Source organism: Macrosteles quadrilineatus, unplaced genomic scaffold (genome assembly GCF_028750875.1).
Source record: "Macrosteles quadrilineatus isolate MER2022 unplaced genomic scaffold, UCM_ALF_1.0 Scaffold_3__2_contigs__length_128488019, whole genome shotgun sequence".
Taxonomy (NCBI): domain Eukaryota; kingdom Metazoa; phylum Arthropoda; class Insecta; order Hemiptera; family Cicadellidae; genus Macrosteles; species Macrosteles quadrilineatus.
Genome location: NW_026542596.1, coordinates 77,886,478 through 77,907,127, shown reverse-complemented (window position 1 = coordinate 77,907,127; position 20,650 = coordinate 77,886,478). Strand labels below are relative to the sequence as shown.

At 35.7% G+C, this 20,650-nt stretch overlaps 2 protein-coding genes across 2 annotated transcripts in view; one reads left to right on the top strand and one right to left on the bottom strand.

Moving 5' to 3' along the window:
* Positions 1-3,643, bottom strand: part of LOC128989544 (mitogen-activated protein kinase kinase kinase 7-like) — a 56,405-nt gene extending 52,762 nt beyond the window's left edge. The window contains exons 1-3 of the mRNA XM_054411443.1: positions 3,333-3,643; positions 2,121-2,346; positions 1,392-1,509 (exon numbers count right to left, since the gene is read on the bottom strand). Of these exons, the coding sequence (XP_054267418.1) occupies positions 1,392-1,509; positions 2,121-2,346; positions 3,333-3,413 (425 nt within the window). The 5' untranslated portion in view covers positions 3,414-3,643. The remainder of the gene's footprint in view (positions 1-1,391; positions 1,510-2,120; positions 2,347-3,332) is intronic.
* A 1,675-nt stretch (positions 3,644-5,318) lies between these two features.
* Positions 5,319-18,064, top strand: LOC128990136 (very long-chain specific acyl-CoA dehydrogenase, mitochondrial). The gene is made up of 11 exons (XM_054412400.1): positions 5,319-5,832; positions 10,223-10,436; positions 10,902-11,120; positions 11,684-11,808; positions 12,954-13,084; positions 14,027-14,202; positions 14,586-14,849; positions 15,503-15,671; positions 15,890-16,077; positions 16,634-16,846; positions 17,675-18,064. Exons 1-11 carry the CDS (start codon positions 5,753-5,755, stop codon positions 17,810-17,812), a joined length of 1,917 nt encoding a protein of 638 aa, XP_054268375.1. The 5' UTR covers positions 5,319-5,752; the 3' UTR covers positions 17,813-18,064.
* Positions 18,065-20,650: the final 2,586 nt, after the last annotated feature.

The following is a 20,650-nucleotide window of genomic DNA, read 5'->3' as shown; positions in this document are numbered from 1 at the left end:
GCTGGGATGAACTTGCCATGTCTTCAAAAATATCAAGAAAGTCTTTTAATCTTGCTGCAATATACAAAACTTCAAAAGAAAAAGAAAAATGTTATGATTGAAAGCTTTTATATTTTAGTATATTGTATATTGTGTATATTGTATTGCAATTTAACATAGCTAGTCTTCAATTTGGATTCTGCGTAGTGCAAAACATATTTTCTCTGTCTTGTCTCTATTAATTTCAAGAAAATTACTATTAAACCAATTAAAATCGTCAGAAGGCCAAATAAAGGATGTGTCGTCTGCATATAGAACTGACTTACAAGGCATAGCATTTGGCAAATCATTAATAAATAATATAAACAATACTGGCCCAAGTACTGATACCTGTGGCACCCCAGCAAGGACCTCTTTAAAAGCTGGTGTTTGTTTGCCGCAAGCTATACATTGTTGTCTGCCACAAAGGTAGGTTTAAAAAAATTAAGTTCCTGGTGTTTTATACCATAAAAATCCAATTTCTGCAAAAGTATGGCGTGCAGAACTGAGTCAAAGGCCCTGCTGAATTCCACAATAGCCAAATTCATATAGTTGCCAGATTCAAATGTATCCAGAATATCTGAACCTATGGATTCAACAGCTAAAGTCGCGGAGTATCCAGGTCGAAAGCCAAATTGGTTGCTATTCAAAATTGTATTATTTGATAGAAAATCAAAAAGCTGTATTTTAACACAATTTTCAATTATTTTTGAAAAAACTGGAACCATTGAAAATGGACGATAGTTAGAAATAGAAGATATATCTCCTTTCTTGAAAATTGGCACTGTTTTGCATATTTTCAGACAACTTTGAAATGTGGAATTTATATTTTTGACAATTTTGTTAGAAAAGCCAAAAATATAGCTCCACATTCTAGAACCCTTAACTTAGCTAGTTAATATTACCTTTTAAAATCCACATTTCCAAGTTGTCTGAAAATATGCAAAACAGTGCCAATTTTCAAGAAAGGAGATAGCCTACCGGTATCTTCTATTTCTAATTATCGTCCGATTTCAATGGTTCCAGTTTTTTTTATTTCAAAATTAATTAAAAATTGTGATAAAATACAGCTTTTTGATTTTATATCAAAAACGTTACCAATATAAATAGCCAAGAACAATTGTCTTTAAGTTCAAACGTCCTACTGATCACGTTTATCAATTTTATAAGTGCTTTATAAAGCCTCAAAACGTGGTAGGCTATTACACGTATATTTTACAAACTTTCTGGGGGAGGACCCAAAGAGGATTTTTCCCTCCAATTCCTGCAAATTTCCTGGATCCGCCCCTGGAGTATCATTAAGTTTAAGTACAGTACGCTAGACGTAGTAGTATAGCCATGAAGAGTTGGAAATGTTGTATGTCGATGCTTACCGGTGAATCACAGCTTTTGGCTTCATGTTGTGGAGATACGCCACTCCTCGAGCACATTGTAGAGCCCAGCTGATGGCATGGCCAGCGTTGTATGCAGGTTTGGGTGGGTAATGCAGCACTGTCAAACCATCAGTTTGTTAATAAATTATAATTTCTGAGCATAAATATCTTTACGGAATCAATCAAATTTTGTAATTGAATATTATACAAGGCAAGTTTTTTAAGTAAGTAGGCTACCATTTTTAAATTTCTCTGTTCCAGCGCTGTGATTGGCATTTTGGACATATACGCTGTGTATGTGCATCTATTGGCAAACCTGCGCCAGAAATTCGGCAACAATCGGCCGTGTTTACATCCGGGTTTGAGCATTCAAATGGTGCCGCCAATTGAAACTGACCTGACTGTGAAGTGCACACTGTAATTAGGTATTTAATTTAAGTGCTAAAGGTGAGATAGCCATTGCAATTCATCGACATATTAGTGAAGTGTGTGGCGAGAACATTATGAGTGACTGAATGGTACGCAAGTGGGTAAGGGCAATTAATGACGGCCACACTAGCGTTCATGATGAGCAATGCACTGGGCGGCCATCTGTCTTTTCTGATGAATTGGTGCGCAAAGTCGATGAATAGGTGAGAGAGAACATACGGTATATTGCAACAATAATTTAGTTTGCAGGAAGGTTCCCTACACTACAAAAAACAAGTGGGTTTAATCAAATTAACTCACCATTATAAAGAGAGCCTCCTTCTGCAAATTCCATTACAAGACAAAACGGATCAACAGTACAAGCTCCATGAAGCTTGACAATATTGGCATGACAAACTCTTGACAATTGCCTTAGTTCTATGACAAATGCTTTCCTTTCTGCTTCTGATTCTATGTGTTTTACTGCAACATATTCTCCTCTCCATCTACCTTTGCAAACTACACCAAAAGATCCTTTACCAACAGTCTGTAAAACAAGAATTCTTAGTTGGGTAAGTAGGTATTTGTGGAGTTCATAACTTAACTTAGGTATAATTAGAGGATTGCTTTTAACAAGCCTAACTTTCCTTAAATCTTTGTTTTGTTTTTCACAGAGGATACGCGTCCGGTAACCAGACGTGGATTAGGCGTCCGGTAGTGACGTCACCGGGTTTGGGGGTCCCGGGACGCCATTACCACAACGATACGATGTTCGGCCAGCGTTGTTCGTGGTGTAGTGGATGAGTGCTCGGCTGGTATCCAAGAGGTCCCTGGTTCGAAACCCATCGGTATCTTTAACTTTTTGTCACAGATTTTGCTTTGAATGTAATATCTTCTTAACTGTACATCTTTTGTTAGAATTTTTGGCATTTATAATTTTATCTTATGAAGAGAATTGAACCTTCATTTGATTTTTTTCATTATCAGCAAGTTTGGTTGGTTAAGTTAGGTTATGACAGTAACTGCCAGACGCCTAATCCATGTCTGGTTACCGGACGCGTATCCTCTGCGTTTGTTTTTCAGTAACAATTCCAGTAAGTTACCTAACATAATCTGCTTTAAAGCATTGACTAGTTGCACATGTAAACAAGCCTAAAAGGAAGCATAAAACTGCTGGATTATGTGCTTATTACTTAATAAGTGTACAAACAATTTATGTTTTACCAGGTCCTCGGCTAAAATTTACGAAGCTAAGTTGTTACTAGGCCCAGCCAAACCCAATTTTGGCTAGGCCTGAGTTATTCTGTTATCTTAAACTCCTAAATATAAACTCCTTACTATTTCCTTGGTTAAAAATTCCTTAGGCCTATTGTGTAGCTAAATGCTTGATTTTTTTTAAATTCTAGTCTATGTAAGTAGGTTAGGCATGTTGGTAAATAACATGGAATCAGAAAATCTATTCTTGGCCTAATTCAAGGAACATTATCAAGCCCATAAATAATAAGTATTTTGTTTTGGTTGTTGATCGATTACCTCCAAAATTTGTATCTCATTGTAATCTATTTCCTCCACATCAACTGGTTTAGTGAATATAATTCTATCTTTGTTCGCCATCAGATAGCCTATTCACAGTTATTTACATTTTTAAAACAAGCCAATAATACTTGATTTTACATTAGTTAATTTTTCGCAAAAAGTCACAACAGAAGTATGATTTTAGACAATTTGTATACAGTAAAGACATGAATTAGATAAACTAGAAATAACATAAAACATTGAGTTAACAATACTGATTTCACATTTCACTAGTATTGGTAACCTGTCTGCTATCTCTCTCTCTCTCTCTTCAGTCGAGTCTTCCTTCAACTTCAATAGTTCAACTTCAGTTCGATTTGTTTGGATTCTTCTCTTCTTCCAGTAGTCTGTCTACCAATCAACAGCTGATATACTTTGTCGCAAACCGAGGGAAGCTACGTTTTGTTGAATGCAGCTTTGCACTGCCTACTTGTAAAGGGTGGGTCCCATATGACCGAAAACCATTAACATGTGGCCAAAACTGAATTATTCCCATATGACTATTTCAGTTTCGGTCTTTTGAGATTAAACCCCACGCTTATAAACCGCGAAAAAATAATTGTTGCACAACTCTGTCAACGCTAAGGGACATCGGCCTTATGGGATGCCAAGGCCATAACATAGACTAACAAACTATTGTCGGGACCACGCACTGAGCTAAAATTATAACTGGAGGTAGCACTGCCATGGCAGAAGTCTGTCAAAAGCGAGTCGCTGATTTTGTTAGGTTGGTATAGCAGTAAGTTTTCTTACCATAGCAATAACATGGCTTCTTATAACTAGGTTGGTATAGCAGTGAGTATTTTTGTCATACTTGAATACTTTTAATACTTTAATAATTTTCTTTGAAATGGCGACCATACAAAGTAGGTATTTTAAGCCAAGTATAATAATAGCCATAGCAATAATATGGCTTCTTATAACTCACACCTCACGCAAACATGGCGGCTGGTGACACGCATCTTTGACATTCAGTGCTACCTCCAGTTAGAATTATAGCTCAGTGGGACCACGTAAGTTTGCAGTTGGTAGCAGCAGCATAGACAAAAAGAATTAAATAAATTAAAGTTAAAGAATTACAGCTGTATTGAAGTAAACAAAAATCAGCAGTAAATGGCTTCTAATGTTTATCTTATGGAGAACATTTTACGTTATATCTTGTTTTATGGTAACTTAATGGGAATTTTTCCCGAGTCCCTGGGGTCAAGACCTTTAATTTAAGACATCTCCCACTTTTCTGCGACCTACCAGACGTCCACAATCTTCTGGTAAAAATTTTGTCTTACAGAATTATATATAAAAGGATACCTACTTTGTATGGTCGCAATTTCATTGAAAAGCATTAAAGTATGATAAACTGGGAGACTGTTTTTATGTGTCGTTCACGAGACCTCAATCAATCCTAACAAACTCCTTCTTTAAGGAAATACACTTGCATCTTGACCTTAGGTTCAGTTATAAAATAATCACGAAACTGTTGAAACTATAAAGAAGCTGTGTTTAATCTTTCAGTGGATCATGGCACCGTTGAACTAGAAAATGAACATTTCTTAAATAATTAAAATGACCTAAGAATGAGGTATTTACTCAGGGGAGGTATAGAAGAGGCTACGATTACAGCTGTGGGCTTCTTATTAGCTGAGGGATTATGATTTATCTATGATTCCACTGACTATTCTAGGACTATTTTTGCGAAGAGTAAACCTTGATTGCCAAAGTGCGCTCTACTACAGCGCTGTACACGGAGGAATTTTAAACTAATGCGTCAATCGTACCTCCCCTAGCCCTAAAGGCCCTAAGTCAGACGAGTCGACGAGTCAGTCAGTACTCCGGTCCGGTTAGACCCGAAGGAAGAATGACCGTGAGTGAAGTGAATTCCTATTGGACTTGATGACGTACAACTGTTTACTGTTTTTGTAGACTGGAAATTAGGAAATACAATACATGTGTCATTAACAAACAACTTAACAAGCATTTTCTTCACACAGTTTAGTTTACTATCACGTCACGTAGTTGCATGGGCAGCTGTGGTATTTATGTAATTCTTTGATTATTTGGTCAGAGGTTAAAGTCTTGTTCTGATTTAATTGACTTCCCGTTTCCGCAATAAGCTATTATCTACTTGCAAGGTTATAGAAGAACTTTTCCTATGACATTAATGTCTAGTCTGGTTGATTCAACTAATTTAGATTAGGCCTAATTCTTGCTCCGATAAATATCTCGTTCAGTATCTTTGTAGTTTTATTCAGGCAATAGGGTAAATAGACTAAAATTCAAATTGTTTATATTTTCCTTTTTAGCCTATCTTCGTCAATTATCTTACCCTACCTCAGTGTTTTCTGAACCCTAAAGTTACCCCAGAAGAGGAAGGATCAACAATGTTTCGATCATCTCTCTGCCGAGTTTTTCGTGAACAATCGAAGGTGGAACAGTATTTCCGATACAATTATGTCAAAAGGTAAGCCTAATTAGCCTCCTGTTCTCTAAAAGATTCATCATAGGCCTACAGACAGCCAAACGCGCCCTAGGGTAGGCCTAGATGTACTAGAATACCTAGCCTTTAGGCCTATTCTTAGAGGAAGTAACCTAAGCCTAATATAATTTTTTATGTTTAGGAAGAGAACGAGCTTCTCAAAATGGGTACAGTAACTGGGCTACGCTAATATCGATTCGATTAGTAAACCTTCATCCGATTTTTTCACCATCAGCTACGTTAGGTTATGATCGTTTTATTTTATAAATAGATAAACTTATTTTTAAAAATATTGATTATTACGGTAGGCCTAATCAATATTTTTAATTCAATAGTTTCAATCAATGTTAGTGTAGCCCAGTTATGAAACTGTACACCCCTCGAAAAATTTTTTGTAAACACTTAGGAAACTAGCAGCTTTTTTTAGGCCTATTATCTTTCAGGGACAGACAACCTACCCTTTGGCTATGTTGAAATATACCTGAAAGTAACTTAAAGGAATTTGTTTAGTGATGTTACGAGGACTCGAGTCAACTAATGTCATCTCATCCACAACTCGAGTAGGTACAAACTCGTACTGAGATTGCTGAAGCTACACGAACTCGTAACGTAACGAGTCTGATTTGCAAAACTTAAACACTGTTGGCTCACAGCCTCAAAGAGAGTCAAAAACAAAACTCATAACGGAGAAAGCCGAACCTTAACGAACTCAGGACGTAACGATTTGGCTCGGTTGACTCGCGAAACTTATACCAGGGTGTCTAGTAGTCGGGAAAGTCGGGAATTAGTATTGAATTTCAAAATGGTCTTGAAAAGTCGGGATTTAGGTAGTCTTAAATTTGATTTAAAAGTCGGGAATTTTCATTATTTTGCCGCGATCGTCGTCTGGCGTTTACGTAACCAAGAAAGCCAATGATGACGATGTCTACACGGCCTTGGGAAATGTTCACGATTTTGCCGTGATAGTGGACGACGACGATGACGATGTTTCCGAAACCGCGGGAGACGACGATGACGTTTCGGCGACCGTGGAAGACGACGATGATATCTTCTCGGCCGCGGGAAATGTTCATGATTTCGCTGCGATCCCGGACGACGACGATGACGTTACCGTTACCGCGGGAGATGACGATGACGTTTCTCTGAACGCGGGAGATGACGGTGATGTCTAAACAGCCGCGGGAAATGTTCATGATTTGCCGCAGACGATGACGATGGCGTTTCTGAGACCGTGGAAGACGACGATGATATCTGCTCGGCCGCGGGAAATGTTCATGATTTCGCTGCGTTCCCGGACGACGACGATGACGTTACCGTTACCGCGGGAGATGACGATGATGTCATTGATGTCTACAAGGCTGCGGGAAATGTTCATTATTTGGCCGTGATCGCGGACGACGACAATCACGTTTCTGTAACCGCTGCAGTCAATGATGATGTCTAAACGTATGGTATGCGGAAGATTTCATGATAAAAAAAAACAAATTTGCTAGTTAGAATTTTTTATTGCTGCATTATTTCTTTACTTGAAAACACCACATTATCATAATACTACTTTATGACAAAGACAAAGTAGGTGTAGTATTATTTTGAAAATTTGGTTAAGCTATATAACAATTGGTATCGGTATCAAGAATCGAGAATCGATACATTTTGGTATCAACACCCACTAATTCTTGAAAAAACTAGTCTTGAAAAATCTGGAATTAGTCTTTAAAAGTCTGGAATTAGTCTTGAATTTTATAATGGAAATAAACTAGACACCCTGTTTATACTAATTGGCTGAATGCGAGTTGAGCCGACTAGCCAAACTATATCCCTATTGGCTGCGCTGCGTATCAATCCGAACTCGACGGGAGGAAGCCGAAGTTTCACTGATACCGAGTTGAGTCTGACTCGAGTTGACATAGTCGTAAGTCGAGTTTGACTCGAGTCAAGGAAATACTTGACTGGTCACATCACTATTTTTTTATGTTTGAGGATTTTTGAAGTGCTGGCCTAAAAATGAGTAGCAGTGCTAAACTATGACAAACTGATTCTTCTTGAAAATTCTAGTTCAAGGAAATTTAGGCAGTAAGTTTGGTTAAATTGTAGCAAGCTCGCAGTTAGCATGTGATACACTAAAGGTTAATTGTAAACTGGTTTCATCATAGGCCTAACTAAAGTCAGTGTACAGTAGTCATGTTGATATTTTCAGAACCGGTCCGAGCTGTCCTTTGGAACTTTTAATAATGGTTCTCTTGCTTAAGAAGCAGGTGATCTTAGTTACTTAGGCCTAAATTAGTATCAAAGCAAAGTATATTATCCCATCCATTCACTCATTTTCACTTTTAAATGCCCAACCTGGAGTGTCAGCGCCGTATAAATTAAATCTATTCCACCCCAAAGCAACTACATGCGACAGTGCGACATCCTTGGGTCAAAATCCGTTACAGGCCCAAAACTTTGTTAATTATGAACTAAAAGACAAAACGTAGTTTTTCAATGACAGAGTCCTTTGCTTATAGAATGAAATAATTTCCAGGTATATAAGTTACGATGGCATTGGTTGTTGGCCTTATCTTATCTGTCTACTATTTTGTCTTTTCTCCAAATTTATACAGTCCTACATTTTTAAATATTGTATTTTTCATTATTTATTACCTATACAAGATTTTAATAAGTTACTATAGAAGTGTAATTGGAAAAAGTAGAGTTGTGGGCACGTAATGGATTTTGACCCATTGTCGCAGAAAGCCCAGCCTGCCCAACAGGTTTTAATGTAAGTTCCTTTTGTTCAATCGCGTGAGAATATTTTTAATAGTTGGCTTGTGAATAAAGTTTTTGTCATATTTTTGTTTACGATTTTGTTTAGGCTTATGTTCAACTTGATCCTTTGTTTTAAACCTACATTGTAAAATAATACACTGTTTCTGTGAAATGAACCAAAACCCAAGTGGCAGTGAGTTTCAGGAATAAAGGAATCAAAAAACCTTTTGGGCAGTTAAAGATTGTTACAAAAAAGTCCTTTAAACAAGTAGGCCTAGGCTAGATTTTATTCATAAACTGAACAGTTAATGATTAGGCCTATCATATGTGTCGGCCTACATTGATAATGATCATGATGTGCTAAAAAGGAAAATTCATGACGTCATTAATAAGTTTTCAGAAAGAATGTAAGAAAATTAATCAAATGTTAACGTCACATCTTTACTGTAATAAAAATTTTTTGAATCTAAACTTCTTTACCCATTTTATTCTTTAAAACGTGCCATTGGAAATAAAAATTTGTATTGAGTAAAAACTAGGGATGGACGAGATTGAATTTTTAGTTCGAGACGAGACGAGATTTTTTATTTCTCATAAAATTTCGAGACGAGATTTTTTATTTCTCATAAAATTTCGAGACGAGATTTCTCTTCTCATACACAACAAGAAATGCACGTTCGAAATTTTTACTTGATTTTGTAACATTGTTAGATGACTGTTTAAATACAAAAATAATGATAATAGGCAAGAATTTTTACAATCTTTTAGGGATATAACATTTTTTTATTAACCACGCCTAACTTATTCAAAATGCCTACGATTAGGAAACATGGTGATATCAGTTAGGATAGAGTTCAACTTATCCTAAAATCAAATTAATCATAAAATAAAAGCAATATTAATTTTTATAAAATAGTTACTTGTTTTGACTTTTTTTATAGGAATAAAACATTTCTCACACTGCTTACACTTAACAAAACTTCTCAAATGTTATTTAAGTAATATTATTAAAATAATTAAAGTAATATTTACATTAAAAGAATTAATTAAATAAGAACGCCTTCGCAAAGGAAACGCAACAACACGCTCCTGTATTGCAGGTATTGCATTGACTTTCTGCAGGCGTTTTTTTTTTTTTTTTTTTTTTTTTTTTTCATTATTCTCGTCTCGATAAAAATCTTGGCCAAAAAGAAATCTCGTCTCGTGTAACGAAATTGAAAATTTCCCGAAATTTCGAGACTTGACCATCCCTAGTAAAAATTAAACTTATTGCAGGCCTACTACTGTAATTATTTTGATGGTTTACATTTTTACTTTACAATAGGTACAGTTAAGTTAGGCCTTCTCTTATTAACAGTCAGTAAACAAGAAAGACTAGCCTACAAGGTAGAAGCTATATTTTAACAAGATTTGGACTGTTCCGTTCCCTTACCAGCACAAACAACTTTAATATGCCAATGGCTTCAAGGATAATCAAGAATAATATATTTTGTAAAAATAATAGTTTGTAATAAATAGCCTAATTCAGATGAAAATACAATTATTAAGTTAAAGTTTTACCTTTCTCTTAAATAGCTATAGCAAAAAGATCTATGATTTTTGTTTGTAAGTTTAATTTATTTAACAGAAACTACGCTGCACCATCCGTGGCCACCAAACAGAGGGAAGACAAGGACAAAGAACCTGAGAAGAAAGCAGCAAAAGAATCTCAGTCCTTTGTCATGAATTTGTTCCGAGGCACGTTGCAAGCATCTCAAGTATTTCCGTATCCAGAAGTTTTGACTGAGGAGCAACACGACACATTGAAAATGCTGGTCGATCCAGTCTCCAAATTTTTTGATGTAAGAAATATTCAAGTCTATATTTGATCATTTATTTGATAATATATTTATTTATCCTGCCCTGGCTTAGACCGAAGGTCCACTCTTCCGTCAGGACAGGCTCCACAATTTTACAATGTTTTTTTCAAATTACAAACTGTTTAGGTTTAACCACTACATAGCCTACAACCATATGAGAGACCACTATATGAGATACGATTGGTGTGTTTTAAATTTAAAGTGTATATTACAGTAACTGATCTGGTGGAACGTTTAAGCACATTAAGCTTTGGTTGACATGTCGGGACCTTGAGCCCCCTCATAATTCACTGATATAATTTTATTGTAATCCAGCTAATTTGAAAGCACTCCAGCTGATTTTACCCCTCTTTTAAAAAAAGTACTTTTCTAGCCTATAGAAAAAGTATAAATATGCTGCATACTGTGTACGTTGACAAACAATTTTAAATACTGTGATATCTTTAGGAACAAAACGATGCAGCCAAAAACGATGCCATGGAAAAGGTGGACCCTGCTACAATGGAGGGTTTGTGGGAGCTGGGTGCCTTTGCGCTACAAGTGCCTAACGAACTGGGAGGCCTGGGTCTTTGCAACACACAGTACGCTAGACTGGTGGAGATTGTTGGGAGTCACGACCTTGGAGTGGGAATCACCCTTGGTGCTCACCAGTCTATCGGATTCAAGGTAAACATTCCTTTACATCTTGAAATCTTATATCCCTAAATTGTACACTTTGTCAAATCACCAAGATAAGTCCGAACAGAGACTTCCTTATCAAGAAATTCATAAAGTAGACAATCAGGTCAAACAGTTCTTGAATGAGAGGTCTCTATATTATTTTACTATAGAGGTGCAAGTTAGTGTAATCACACATTGCTTTGAACTAAACTATTAACTGACCTGCGGCTAAATGTAGCATAATTCTTTTTTAAATGACAGTTGACAATGTTATGTGTCTGCGGGTAATTGATGCTGTTGGATTTGGCAAGCATACTTTTGACCCTAGAGCTCTGTTCTGGCCAGAAATATTTTTTTGGGCCAAACAAAAGTCGAGTAATTAAGGTTAGAGGTGTAACAGCTTTTAGATTTTCAGGCTGAGCTTCTTTTCCTGCGATTGCAGCTGCAAAGATATGTATCTGAAAATTCACTGTTTCATTTATGATCGAGAGTGGTGTTCTATATCTGCCGAAACTGCTGACGTTCATGTATCAGCCTGATTTGTTATACAGTTAAATGGTTTATTTCAGGGTATTTTGCTGTTTGGAAATCCAGAGCAGAAGAAAAAATACTTGCCTCGAGTCTCTACTGGGAAGGAACTGGCTGCGTTCTGCCTTACCGAACCTTCCTCTGGAAGTGACGCAGGATCCATTAAGTATGTAGTGAATTTAAACAGTTTGTACTGCATCAGAAACTAACAAGATTCTTGTATGAAATTTAAATGACCAACATCAATGCGTTTGAAATATCTAGTCGTCGATATTCAAAAGCATCTACCGTATGAGCAAGTTATAATAAATTTCATACAAGAATCTTGTTGTGTATTTCCATTGGGGATCAAATCCATATTAATTGCTAGAATTGCTTAATTCAATGATTACATTGCCCTATTTCGTAATTTTTGTTTCAAGTTTGTACACCCAGCAGACATACTATTTTACATAGCTTGCGCTAATATATCCAAGCATAGGCTATATCAGAAGAAAAATGTGTTGACTTTAATTAGTTGTGTCAGTAGTCCAGCAACTATAAAATGGTTTGAGTGAAATGGTTGATAAGAAAGATATTTTATATATAGAGGGAGATTTATCAATATATGCTTAAGTGTCAATGACTCCAATGAATGTGATGTGCAGTTTAAGTGCTCTTATCTCTAAAAACATAAAAACCACGCCTCTCTTTGACATATAATCCCCTTGAAATGTTTGTCACTAATAAATTATAGAATTTGTGTATAAAATGTATACCAACTAGTAAAACCTATTATATTATGAGAAAAGAGGTGAAACAAACCATTTTATTATTTCACTGTCCATTCTGTCAAAAAATGAAAAAGTTTAGGGTATTGCATTTTGAGCAAAAAAAGTGTTTTATGCTATTTGGTCACATGTTATGCAGCTAATTGTGTAGGCCTTCATCTTAACGAAAAGGTGTTATCTGCAAAATATTAGGTTTGAACAACAATACAAACATACTAAGTTTTTGTTATTAGTTAAGTTTCATTATTCCAGTTTTTCTATGCTTGATAACTTTTTTTATCAAACAAAAATTAATAAACTACCTTTATCTTATTTCTTTCTTTTTGTTAGAAGAAAGTTTATAAACACAACTCTGCAATTTAACTAGCCTATGTAAAACTAAAACAATTATATAGATATAGATCAATACACAAAGATATGAGATTTACTAGTGAAATGTAGTATTTTGATCTCTTGTATCCATTTTGACCGTGTTCTGTGAAATGGTATCAACATTTCATGAAATTTGGTACAAGAAAACATTATCAATGTCTGGTTACAGAACAAGAGCTGTGCCTTCTCCAGATGGCAAATATTACACTCTGAATGGAAGTAAGATTTGGATCAGCAACGGTGGATTTGCTGAAATAATGACTGTGTTTGCCCAAACCCCAGTAAAGGACGAGAAGACAGGTAGGTTTAGTAGGATATAAAAAAACTTATATAAAAAAATCACTTAAAAAAATTATGTTTGATAATTAAGTTGACTGATGACTGATGAAACATAAGTTCAATGTCACTTTTAAAGCTTTGTTACGGTACATTTGTAGAATGCTTCACCTTAAGCTAGGAAAGTTGCACGTTTTAATATTAGGAGCAGTGAGCATTGAGCAAGTTTATTGGCTAAGGGATGTTTTGAGTTAAAAAGTTGGTAGGATCCTTCAAACATTAAAAAAAAAACCATTGGAAAATATATCTTTGCTCTCGGTATAAAATGAGTGAAACACTTCTTGATTGATTAATTTGAGGAAGAAAAACATCGTGGCTAGTGTAAAATATTTGCATAAGCTACAAATAACTTTAAAAATCCGCAATTGAGATAAGTGTACTCATTCAAAAGCCAAAACAACCTCTATTGATTATATTTATTTTGTAACCCATATTAACTCTCAAATTAAACTAATTTTGTAACTTACATTTGGTATAATTTTGTTCTTTGCTAAGAAATTATCAGCTGTCTTATTTTGCAAGCGATGATGGCGTTTGATAGAGGAATAGAAGAATTGAACACAAAAAGTTCTAAAATTTGGATTCTAGAAGAACATTGTGAAAAATTGTCTTTCATTTTCTCTATCAAAGCTAGCACGATTTTCCTGGAAGGCCCTTAACACAAAATGATATTTTTCTTAATTTATGTGTGACGAAATTGCCTTGTTAATGAAACAACTGTTTCGAAACTAGTTGCCCGAGACTACAAATGGTTTGACGACAAAGGTACGTTAACCTATTTATTTTGACTTAAATCAATCCTGGAGACAATGCTGAATAAAGTATTTTTCTTGTTAATCATATGTGCTAGCATAGTGTGGTTTTTAGAGACCAATGATTAATTTAAAATTACGTTGAACTTAATAGGCAAGGAGGTAGACAAAGTGACTGCCTTCATAGTAGAGCGTGGTTTCGGTGGCGTCTCTAACGGACCACCAGAGAAGAAGATGGGAATCAAAGCCTCTAACACTGCTGAAGTTTACTTTGAAGACTGCAAGATCCCAGCTGAAAATGTTTTGGGTGGAGTTGGTCAGGGTTTCAAGGTAAATCCTAAATTTCATACAAAATATTTTGCTTCCAGAGCAGTTGAGCTCTAAGCAACTATAGTAACAACTCAACCAATCAAAACCCCTATATTCTACATGAATTGTGTCAACAATATTATCTGAAAACGTATACATTTGGAGATTTTTACAGCACTGATCAAAAGCTAGCTACATTTTTGAGGCCTATACAATTTTCTTCTTGTAAAAACCATAACTACTATGATAAAGTCCCCAATTTTGTTACACCATTAATCACACAACAAGTTGAATAAGGCCTAATCTTATTTGAAATAGTTTTGGATTTGTTGAACTTGTAATCTTTTATTTTATTTGTTGAGTTCGTATAGCTTAGTTTTGACATTTTAACATTTGATTTACAGGTAGCCATGAACATTTTGAACAACGGAAGGTTTGGAATGGCAGCTGCACTGTCTGGCACAATGCGAGCAGTCACCAAGAAGGCTGTGGACCACGCCACCACTCGTGTGCAGTTTGGCCGGCGCATTGACTCTTTTGGTGCCATCCAGGAGAAGCTGGCCCGTATGGCCATGCTGCACTACGTCACCGAGAGCGTAGCCTACATGCTCAGTGCCAATATGGACAGCGGCTCTATCGACTATCATCTGGAAGCGGCCATTTCTAAGGTGGGAATTACAACAGGTGTTTAGTAGGACCGTATTATAATTTGCTTAGTAGCACAGGGTGAAGCTCTGGGCTAGTGTGTTGTAGTTAAACTTTTTTGCATAATGTTTTTATCTAAATAGGGGAGTTGGTATTTTTCTATTAGGTATTCATCTGTCTATATACCACTTATTTGTGTGTAAATTCCTTTTACTACCCCATGGAATTATGTCCCAAAATCTGATGGACCACTGACATTGCCTGTATACAAGTGTACTAACACCAACTATACACAAGATAGCCAGGTAAAAAGGCTGACAGTTTTTTAAATAAAACAATGTATGATGTGAATATGAAGACCCTTGGGGGAAAATATTAGCAACTCAAACCTTAAATGTTAGGATAATTTCATGACATTTTAGACATTGAAATTGGCTTAATACTTGCGGAAAAGTGTGAACAAAAAGTAGTTCAGCTATAAATGGAAGGCCAGCAATACCATTTATACTTACCGTTTGCTTCTTGAATTGGTGCCCATCTCATTCACTGACCGGCTGATTCTGATCAACTGTGATTTCTGATTGGCTGATCTGATTCACTGATTGTATTGGGTCTCATACCTTCAGTTAGAGTGCATATCATCATTGATCAAGTTGTACGTTTTTATGGCATTCAGGTGTTTGCTTCGGAAGCAGCGTGGTTTGTTACTGACGAGGCCATCCAGATCCTTGGTGGAATGGGTTTCATGAAGGACTGTGGTTTGGAGCGTGTCATGAGGGATCTCAGGATCTTCAGGATATTCGAGGGAACCAACGATATCCTCAGGCTGTTTGTTGCTCTCACAGGTAAGATCGATATTTGTTGTCATAGAACATAGGTTTTAAATTTAACTTGTGGTGTAAAGTATATTACGGTGGTCGGTAATGCATCTTATGGATGATGCAAAAACGTAAATTCTGCTCATTTTAGTTGAAAATAAAATTAAGAAACCCTCATTGTAGTTTAAATACTGTTGGCTATCTTTAGAGAGTGATTTCAAGAGAGTTGTGTTATGGTTGGACAGGTATTCAGTATGCAGGCAGTCACTTGAGGGAACTGCAGAATGCATTCAAGCACCCAGCCACTCACCTGACTCTGATACTGGAGGAGGTGACGAAGCGAGGACTGCGCTCTGTGGGTCTCGGCTCCGTCCCTCAACTGGAGCACTACGTCGACCCTCAGCTCAAGAACCATGCCACACTACTCGCCAAGGTAAGGAAATGATTAGTAAATTAAGTTCCGTTCTTGTTACACTGTTGACAATGGATACACTTGAACTAAACAATAGAGATCAGCTGATCCGTACTAATTAAATACTGTGTTCAGGTTATATTATTGTTTGAATTTAAGTCTGCTTACTTCGATGATAAGTTGAGTGAATCGGAACAAAGGTATGATAAATGTGTATATATTTACTAGATCATGTTTTTGTTTTGTAAGTTAGATATATTTTACTAACCAAACAAGGTTTGTGTACACTATAGGCAACTACTAGTATAATGGCAGAAGGAACAAGCTCCCCTTTATCACTGTCACTCTAGAAATGTTCGTTATTATTAGGATAGCTCTCATAAAATATACCTTCATTTTGGATCTAAATTTCTTATATTCTGGTGTTGCCTTTAGCCATTAGCTTAGTAAGGCAAGGTGACCAAAATTCTTATACAGTAACAATGTAAGGAATTATGATTTAACCCGAGTGAAATGTGTGAGATTACCATTGATCACATTGAAATCTCTCATTGTTTATTTACCACATGTTTTACAGAACATCCTGCTGTTTGGCGAGTCTGTGGAGAAGTTGTTGATCAAGTACGGTCGAGGTATTGTGGACGAGCAGTTCCTCCTGAACAGACTGGCGAGTGCAGCGATCGACACTTACACGATGGCCATTGTGTTGTCTAGAGCCACACGATCACTGACACATGGTCTGCCCTCCGCCCAGCACGAGCTTCTACTCACACAGGCCTGGTGTACAGAGGTATGATCACAGTCGGACATGTTTATCATTTTTTTAAGTTTTTTTTACAGTATTTAAAATTTTTAAACCAATAAGTTAATACTTCAATTCCGAATAAAAGACTCAGTTGTATTGTATAAGATCAATGACTATTTATTTCATACACTGAAAAACAAACAAGTGAACCTAAATACAAATAAACAGCAACTTCATCTTTCAGTACTGCTACTGGAATTAATGAAGATATAATTTTTCCAAGACCTTGCATTGTTGGTTCAAATCGCCAAGCACCTTTCAGTATGGCATTGGGTAAAGAGGCAAAGCACTAAAGCTGTGTTTTCCTCCATGTGGAAGTGGATCGCGAAGAGTGGAGTTTGCTTTTCTCTTGCCTTAGATAATTTAATGGTACTGTTTTCCTAGAAGCGGAGCGGACTGCTACTAAAATTGCTTCTTCACTTTCCATGTTCCGCTTTCACACCCAGGGAAACTTTGCTTTAGAGGGTTCAACATTTTACAACTCATTTGAAGCATAAAAACATGATAAATTATTAATGGGCTAGTAAAATATATTATTAATCGATTATATGCAGTAGTACATAAATGTATTCCATCATGAAAGATTGTTTTTACTTTATTTTGTAATATTCATGTTCTTCATTTTCTCTTCTGGCTATTATTGTCCTAATACAGGGCAACAACTCCCCCAATCCTATCACATAACATTGCTGGTCAAATCATAGAGATATAGTGAACTACTTTTTAATCAAACTAGTTAGTAAACTCAGCAACTACACCTGAAGTCATATCAGTTACTTATTCTATTCCTCATTGATGTGTTGTATTGTTCAGGCCTCTGAGAGAGTAGCTCAGAATCTTGGAGCCTTGACTTCCGCCTCTCACAAGGAGACTTACAGCAAGATGGCCACCATCGCCAAGAACATATGTGATAACGGAGGGTTTGTGCAAAAGAACCCTCTTGGTTACTGAGATATTTTATTTTGTTGAATTATGTTGATTATTTTTTAATTCCAATAAGGCTGCACAATTATTTGTTTCATGTGAAACGGAAAGGTTCTATGGATTGTTACCGACTTGTATATAAATAATTTCTTATCAAGTAATATAACCGAATTTAATCTTTTATAATGTATTCAAGCCTAATAAACTTCATCTTGTCATTCATCATGTCATGTTATTTTAAGTAAATCGTATTTTTAGAAATAAATGTTTATTCTTTTATTTTTGTTTTAATTTATTACACCTTTTGTTTGTATTTTTTGAAGTCCACAATTTCAGAGTATATCAATTATCAATCATTGAGGTGGGGACGCCACCTAGGAGCGTATTTTAACCCAAATATGAGTGTAGGATGAGTGTAGAATAGTGTGTGATGACCTGTGTAGCTTTGTTACTGATATATGATATATATTATATACAATTATGTTTATATTGTAAATAATTATAAAGGTTTGTTTACCTTCAGTCATCCAGTTTAACTGAAGTCATAGCGCAAGGACCTAGGTTTCATGGATTTTTGTGAGGATAGGAAAAAATCCTCTGGCACAAGAAACGAAAACGTTTTGTATTCTAACAGTTGGAAGTAAAACCCCTAATTACAGTAGAGGTTTTCACTGTTACAGCATTTTCAACCAAGAAAGGTTTGAGTGAATACAACTCTCTCCAACTCAAACCTTCTTTTCCTACAACCTACTTATTATACTATTCACTTTTGATTACTGCCTATTACTATTATGCTGTCTTGTGAGGTTAAATATACTGATAGTTTAGTAAATGCAATAAAGATAGTCTTTCTACAAGCTCTGGACGTCATGAGATTGGTCATCGTGAAACAGCGCACTTAACTCTCTTTTAAAAAAAGTAGCAGTTGCACCACGTCCAATTTTTTGATAGCTAAAAAGTAATATTGATCTTGTGAAAAGAGGGGATTACTAACAAATTAAAAACTAGCTGGTTTACAATTGGCCTATTGTCAAATCAATATTTATTTAAATAGGCTAATAGAAACAAGCGGATATACTTTGAACAGTACAAGTACTAAGTAGACTTGTCATCCAATATAAACAAGCGATTACGGACAAACTTTTATTTTTGTCCGAGGATTTTTGCCAAAAAAAATCGATTGGATTTGGTCACAATGGTGGGAAAAATCCAGTTTCCGCCCTACAGCCATTTAAAGTGCCCATGTTATCGTCAATACCTTTTTGTAGCTGCAGTTAATAAAACAGCTGATACAGGTAATTATTATAGAAATCTATGTATTTATAATGGTGTATTTTATTGTTTTCTTTGTATCATCTAAAATTTATTCACATTGATTACTATAAATATCTTTAATTTAGCTAAATAACTCATCTAATAAATTTAATGTTTAATTCAATCCGAGCAAAGCTCGGTCTCCTGGTACTTTCAATTAATATGATAGTAGTACTATTTTATAGAGGCGATGTATCAGTTTCTTACTTTATAAAAAAAAACCCCCGATACGGGATAGCTACGTGCAACGTATCGTGCACGTACGTGGCTTTCTTATCTGGAAGCAATCCTAGTACAGTATAATCGGGACACCAGTTTAATCATGAGAAAAGTCAGTAGGTTTTGATGGTTCTAAACTGGACCCAGATGTCCTTAGGTGTTTTTACATAAATAATTCAGGCCATAGAATCGTCTAATACTAGTTATTAACCATCATTCGTTTTCATCCAAAAGTCATCCTTTACTAATTTTATCTAAGCTACACATCCTCGTGGGAGCCTGTGAACTCTTTAGTAAGCAAGGAAATTAGAACCCCAATAAAACATTTGAAATCAACAAATACATATCTACATATATAATTCCGTAAGTCAAATTTTTGTAAAGAAATTGTGAGTGACTGGATGGCCGTAGAAGGATGGGAGGGGTCTTATTTTAAAGGTCTTGACGTGAATTTTGAGGGAAAACTATTCATTTTTCTTATTTTTTTTTACCATAAATTCGCAACAGAATAAAACTTTTCCCATTAAAACAACATGGGGTTTAATTTGTTTACATCTTTTGAAATTAAAACAGCTGTGCCACAGATTTGAAAACAGTGATCAATACACGCATTTGGTTTACTTTTAGCCAGTCAACTATGAAATTTATACTATAATAAAACTGAAATATTGAAGATTAGTCGGAAAAACGTATGCATTCTTTGTTTATATTTAAATCATATACTCAAGTTTCATTTTTTCATGCTTTTACGTTATTGTCGTGTTAAAGGAATAAACGACATAGAATAAATGACTGGGACGGGTGGCGTCGTCCTGTAATCCAGCTACTAGGAGGTCACGAATTGTGGATAATTATAGGGATGCACTGTGGATGCGATGCTACCTGGTGTGGATTAACGTCCGCACTAGTGAGTACTACGACTATCCGCAGTACTATCGTAATAATTAGACCAAATTCGTTAATTACGAGGAAAAAATGTGGTTCGGATTCCACAATAAACTGTAGGTCCCTTAGTTGCCATTAGCTGTATGGGCTATTAATTAACAGCTGTGTCTAAGGAACATGTCGGCCTTAGTCACTAACAAGACTACAAGATCGCGCCACTCATCCTACACTCATCCTTCACTCATATTTGGGTTAAAATACGCACATAGTGGCGTCCCCATCTTAAATAATTGATAATTGATAATTGAAATATTCTGTATAAATAATCAAAGAGTCGAAATTAAATCTAACTTCTGTTTTGTTTTTATTTTTAAATCATATGTTCAAGTTTATTTTAAATGATGTTGTTTTCTTTATATTTCTACACATTTTAAGGTTAAGGTTGTG

Bases quoted from the DNA above. Each gene is read 5' to 3' on its own strand.
- LOC128990136 (XM_054412400.1), top strand. From the start codon at position 5,753: ATGTTTCGATCATCTCTCTGCCGAGTTTTTCGTGAACAATCGAAGGTG. The intron at 11,121-11,683 runs GTAAACATTCCT...GGTTTATTTCAG, and splicing joins ACCAGTCTATCGGATTCAAG to GGTATTTTGCTGTTTGGAAA. The intron at 11,809-12,953 runs GTATGTAGTGAA...GTCTGGTTACAG, and splicing joins AGTGACGCAGGATCCATTAA to AACAAGAGCTGTGCCTTCTC.